This window comes from Montipora capricornis, chromosome 6, assembly GCF_036669925.1.
Source record: "Montipora capricornis isolate CH-2021 chromosome 6, ASM3666992v2, whole genome shotgun sequence".
NCBI classification, from domain to species: domain Eukaryota; kingdom Metazoa; phylum Cnidaria; class Anthozoa; order Scleractinia; family Acroporidae; genus Montipora; species Montipora capricornis.
In genome coordinates this window covers 29,001,664-29,007,867 of record NC_090888.1, presented here as the reverse complement: position 1 = coordinate 29,007,867, position 6,204 = coordinate 29,001,664, and the positions used below count along the sequence as shown (strand labels likewise).

Genomic DNA, 6,204 nt, shown 5'->3' with positions numbered 1-6,204 from the left:
TTGCCCTGGAGATAGGACTCAGAGAAAGAAGTTTGCCGGGAGATGGTTTCGGTTTGCTTCCTCCCATCCTTGCAATCACGGAGTTAATATCTGGGTCACTGCGTCGGGCTTGGGCAATTTCGCCTGTAGTCCATGAGAATTTCTTTTCCTGGGTCTTGGACGCCCCCTCTTTCGACACGCTTTGTTGTAGGAATGCTGCGAAAACATATTCAGTATCACCACATGATGGGCAACTTCCATGTTTTCGTCTCGGCCTGCGAGATAATGCATCCGCGTTAGCATGACTCAGTCCAGGGCGGTGTTCAACAGTGAAGTCGTATTCCTGGAGCCTCTCCAGCCAACGAGCTACCTGTCCCTCTGGTTGTTTAAATGACATCAGCCACTGCAAGGCGTGATGGTCTGTCCGCACAAGAAAGTCTCGTCCAAGAAGATAATAACGAAAGTGATCAATGAAGTCAACCAGAGCAAGCATTTCAAGACGGGTGGCACGATAATTTCTTTCGTGGCGGTGTAATGCACCACTCCCATAAGCAAGAACACGCTCGGTACCATCAGGTTGCTTTTGAGAGAGTACAGCACCAATACCATGACCACTACTTGCATCAGTATCAAGGATGAAGTGGCCGGTGTTTTCGCTGAAATCTGGATATGCCAATACTGGTGGGTTCATGAGGCGATGTTTCAGTTCACAGAAGGTGCTCTCTTGTTGCGGTCCCCAGTTAAACTCCACATCTTTCCTTGTCAGGTAGTTTAAGGGTTCTGCTATCGCAGAAAAACCAGGGATGAATCGTCTGTAGTATGTCACAAGGCCCAAGAACCCTTTCAGCTCAGAAATACTTGTGGTAGTTGGCCAGTCACGGACAGCTGCTATTTTCTCGGGGTCGGTCTGCATCCCGTCGGCTGAAACTTCATGCCCCAAGAAAGAAACTTGCCGCTGGAGGAAGATGCACTTTGACGATTTTAATTTCAACCCGGAGGCAGGAGAGGTGTTCTTCAAAGGTGCCTGACATGATCATAATGTCATCTAAGTAGACCAGACACTCTCTCCAAGTAAGACCTTGAAGGGCAAGATTCATCAGCCGGGTGAAGGTTCCAGGTCCATTGGTTACCCCAAAGGGTAGGCGGGTCCACTGAAACTGACCCCAATGTCTGACGAATGCAGTTTTTGGGCAGTCCTTCTTTGTGACGGGAACTTGCCAGTACCCCGAGGCTAGGTCAAGGCAGCTAAACCATTTTGCACCACCCAAGGATTCCAAGATGTCATCTGACCTCGGAAGGGGTTGGGCATCTTTAACAGTTACAGCATTAAGCTTCCTGTAGTCTATACACAGACGGTAGCTTCCATCATGCTTTTTGACCAAGACAATAGGGCTGCTCCAGGGGCTGTTAGATGGTTCAATTCTTACTTGCGTTAAGAGCTCCGAGAGCTGTCTATCAACCTCGTCTCGTTTAAACAGGGGAAGTCGACGAGGTGCCTGCTTGACTGGGGTGGCTGGACCGGTGTCGATGGTGTGTTCTAACAAATGGGTACGGCCTAAGTTGCCCTCCCCAACGGCGAATAGATATCTGTATTCTTCTAGGAGGCCATTAAAACATTGCCTCTCCCCCTCTGAAAGTCCAGAGAAGTCAGCACGAATCCCTCGTTTCCAAACAGGCGGTCCAGGGGAAGGCGTTTCCACCCGAACATCTCGTTTTGCCTTGTTTTCTGTGCAGGTTTCCTCCAACTCGAACAAATTTACTGAAGCGTCGATGTGATCAAGGGGGTAAAACTGAGCCACAGTTTGGCCTGGCCTCAACAACATAGTTTGCTCTGAGAAATTTGCCATGCCGACAGGAGTTTTCCTTTCCTTTGGAACGGTCAAGGTGCGTGCTATGCAGAACCTGCTTGCGAGCTTTTCCGCTGTGTTTTTCCGGGATTCTTGCAGCATCCCGGGAGTCCTGTCATTCCGCTCAGAACCGGGTTCCAATTTTCAACACAGAACCACTTCGGTTGCCGCTTTTAACTCAACTTCCTCTTCAACTATGACACGGCAGATGCTTGGTGCCTTTCGCTGATAAAAGATTGGGATTTCTTCACCTTGAACCACGAATGTTCTAACATCATACAAGATTTCGCAAGATTCCCATTCGAAGTACCCAACATGGGTACTTTAAAAAGTGAATTTCTGAAGCGCACGTTTATTACTGCTCTGCCCTGTACGGCTAACTTTTCTCCATTTGCGACAGTCAGCGTCGCATTGAATTTTCGAAGCTTTTCCGGGCGGTATTGACCACTCGTCTTCCACGTTTCTTCATTTAGGATGCTCGAAGTCGCGCCAGTATCCAAAAGGAGTGACACGCAAGTGTGATTGATCAGACCGGAAACATAAACACCACGGCCACTCAATACAAACAAGTTTTCCTTTCCAAACTCCTTGTCATCGCATGAGCTTCGGGTCTTTGAATTGTTCAAGGGGACTGGTCGACCCTTGGCAGGCCCCTCTGTCCATTTCCCGATGAACTGAAGCAATCTCGGGCATAATGGCCATAATTCTGACAACGATAACATCTAACTCTTGAAGATCTCCTGAGCGAACGTCTGCGCGGTTCTTCTTGCTGTTTTTCCAACCTCTCGAGCCGCAAATCTATGGATGCCATCAAGCTCCTTAGCTCTGAGACTTCGAGAGCATTTCCACTCTCCTCTACAACATTCAACTGAGATCATGGTGGTTTGTTTTCAGCCGAGTTACGTGAAGCTGCGCGGGCACTTTCTAGTTGTCGTACCAGTCGAATGGCGGCTGAAAGGCTATCAGGTTGTTTGATAAACAACTGTTCACGACATCCATCACTGCAGCGAACACCCTCCATAAATCGGTCTTTTGCTATTTCCTCCTTGAAACGGTAATCAGCATCGACGTAGGCGTTGTCGGCTAACTCCAGAAGATTATCAGCGTACATTTCTACGTCCTTGTTGCTCTTTTGTTGTCGAGCTTGAAGAAGCAGTTTGTAATTCCCCAGGGATTTGCCCGAGTCAAAACGAGCCATGACATGCTGCAAAAAGTCCTGATACGAAGCGGTCTCGGGGATTCTGAGAAGTTGAACGGCTCGATATGCCGTTTGGTCTAACAAGGTGACTAGAAATGCTTTCTTCTTTGCTTCAGGAATGTTAGCCAGCTTTGAATATTCATCAAATTGCGACACCCATACCTTGAAATTCTGACCGAGCGAATATGGTTTCGGCTGCTTCCGAGCAACATTTCTGCTGATTGAATCACCAGGACTTGGCTTATCCGAAGACTGTTTAAAAACCTGGGTCATTGCACTAATAAGCTCATTTATGATAGCACCAGTTTCTCCCTGTGGCAGAGCTGGAGTTGTTTCGGTTTTGACAGCGTGACCACCAATGGCTCCCTTCTCACTGGGCACATGGGAAGACATTTCCGGTTCCTTTCCACTCATTAAGATCCCGTCCGCTGCCACCAATGTAATAAACGGGTAAACAGGGCAACCGTGAAACGTATTCTACGGAACCAAAATCAGTTTTATTACACACACAAAAGCGGACACTCTCAAAAGCACACGTTCTAGCGCACACGAAGCTGTGTCATGTGATCCTATGCCTACAAATGTAAATAGGTCGACGCGAGAACAGTCGCATTCGGCGACCACAGAAAACATTGTAAATTACGATGTAAATAAGGTTAAAAAACTATAGCAAGATTTCGACAGGCTTAAACAAATATTGTACACACACGTGTTGCAGACTTCTTCAAACAATAAAGATATTGAGAAATACAAAAGTCTCTTCCCTGAAAATCAAACCACCGTGAAGGAGCCTATAAAAATTACAGGGATCAACACAAACATTAGACGCAAGCAGCACCGAGCACACTTTACTCAAAAACGGATTGCCACACAAAGAAAATCAAACGAGAGATTCATTAAAAATCTCTCCAATCTCCAACTAACTGACAACCAAGTCAACGTTATTTCCAAAGAGCTCAAATTTGTCCCGACACTGGTGACAGATAAGAAAAATATTAGACGCTAACTCTTGCAAGACTTTGAAGAATTCGCGAGATGAACGCGTCTACAATACATATTCCACACAAAAAATACAGAACCACACCCATTTCACGTCAAATCAGACTGGGTACCACCGGTTCAAAAGTCAGTTGCCCTTGAAAGCTACTTGGAAAGTGTCAAAATCCAACTTGCAGAGATCAAACCATCAAACCCTAAAAATAATCTGTCACACAACGAATACAAAGCCCTTAGAGAGCTTGTTAACAACACTGAGATCATTCTCAAAAACGCAGACAAAGGAACAACAACTGTCATAATGAACAAGTGTGATAAAACACAAGAAGCTCAAACTCATCTCAACAACAGAGAACATTATAAACTTCTCAAAAACGCCATGGCGGAAGAAACATTACAAAGAGTTAATGAGCTTGTCACACGTCTTCACCAAAATAACTTTATTGATGACATGACTAAAAAATGGTTTTCTCAAACACACAATCCTCCTAGAATCCCAATATTCTATACGCTCACTAAAATCCACAAACAAAAGCCGGTCAGTAGACCAATTATTTCGGGCTGCGAAGGCCCTTCAGAAAGACTATCATCGTCTGTGGACAAATTACTACAGCCGATTGCACAGACACAGAACTCGTATCTTAAGGATACAACACACTTCATAAACTTTATAGAGAAGACAAAGGTCCCTCAAAATACTATTTTGATGTCTATGGATGTAACAAGCTTGTATACAAACATACCGCAAGAGGAGGGTATTACAACGGTATGCAAAGCATACGAAAAATTTCACAACTACAACCCTCCCATCCCATCCCACCATCTCAAAGAAATGCTTTGCCTTATCCTTAAAGAGAATTCATTCCAATTTTATTGGAAAAAATTACCTCCAGACCCTTGGAACCGCAATGGGTACAAAAATGGCAGTTGCATTTGCCAACATCTTCATGGCAGAAATAGAAACAAAATTGATAAACCAAAGCAACACAAAACCAGTAAAGTGGAATCGTTATATTTACGACATTTTCTCATTGTGGGATTCCAACATACAGGAAATAAACCTGTTCATAAAACAAGCTAACAACTTCCACCCTACAATCAAATTCACGGCTGAAATCTCAGAGATAGAAATAACATTTCTCGACACAATCATATCTAAAGGAGAAAGATTCAGAAATTAATCGATCCTTGACATCCGAACACATTACAAGCCGACTGAAACCTTTCAGTACACACATTTTACCTCTAGCCACCCACCAGGCGTGAAAAAAGGTTTTATTAAAGGTGAAGCCCTTAGACTCTTTAGAACAAACTCTTCTTAAAAAACCTTTAATAAGAGTATCACCAATTTTAAATCGCGCCTCATTGCGCGCGGCTATCCTCACAAGATGATACAAACAACGTTATCAGAAGTCAGCTTCGCCAGAAGACAGTCGGCACTCCAACAAAAAGCAAAAGCACGGAAACAAATCTTGCCATTTGTCACAACATACCACCCATCGGTGGGTAACCTTAAAAAGATAGTCTTGCTCAACTGGGACTTAATACAAAATCAGCCTTTGCTGAACACTATCTTCAAAAATCCGCCTATCCTATCGTACAGAAGAGGTAAATCTCTTTCAGACAGGCTAGTTAAAGCTAAGCTACATTCAATTACAATTAAATCATGCATGGAGTCTGTATATCCGTATGTAGGCCTGTCACTAATTTCTCCACTGAAGGCTACATTCATCTACAGTTAAATCACTCAGGGAGTCCGTGCAGGCCTGTCACTAATCTTTATCCACTGTTAGGCATTCGTTAGATCTTGTTGAAGAGCCGCAAGTATCACAGGGATCTGGGCAGCATTGTTTTTTTTTGGCCTGCGTGAATATTCTTGATGAGGAGGAGCCATTAATATAGTGTACTCTGATGTTATCTAGACCTGTCCATTTTAAAACTGCTTGTGTTTGCTTCTTGAGATCTTTGTTGATAAATGGCATCTTAATGTAGATTAGACCTTGTTCTTGTTCGGACGGTTGTGACTTGCATTTTCTTAAAGTGTGTTTTATTGTTGATTTTATAAATGATCTGGGGTAACCATTCTTAATGTGTATAGCTTTGTGATTAATCTAAGCGAATTTTGTTGTGATCTAGGGTAAGTGGAATGGGACATTGCGCGCCTTATCTCTCCGATGAGGATCC

At 44.1% G+C, this 6,204-nt stretch overlaps 1 protein-coding gene across 1 annotated transcript; it reads left to right on the top strand.

Annotated features, from left to right (window-relative positions):
- Nucleotides 1–4,321: 4,321 nt before the first annotated feature.
- On the top strand, nucleotides 4,322–5,101 carry LOC138053559 (uncharacterized). Its single transcript, XM_068900179.1, has one exon. It carries the CDS (start codon nucleotides 4,322–4,324, stop codon nucleotides 5,099–5,101), a length of 780 nt encoding a protein of 259 aa, XP_068756280.1.
- Nucleotides 5,102–6,204: the final 1,103 nt, after the last annotated feature.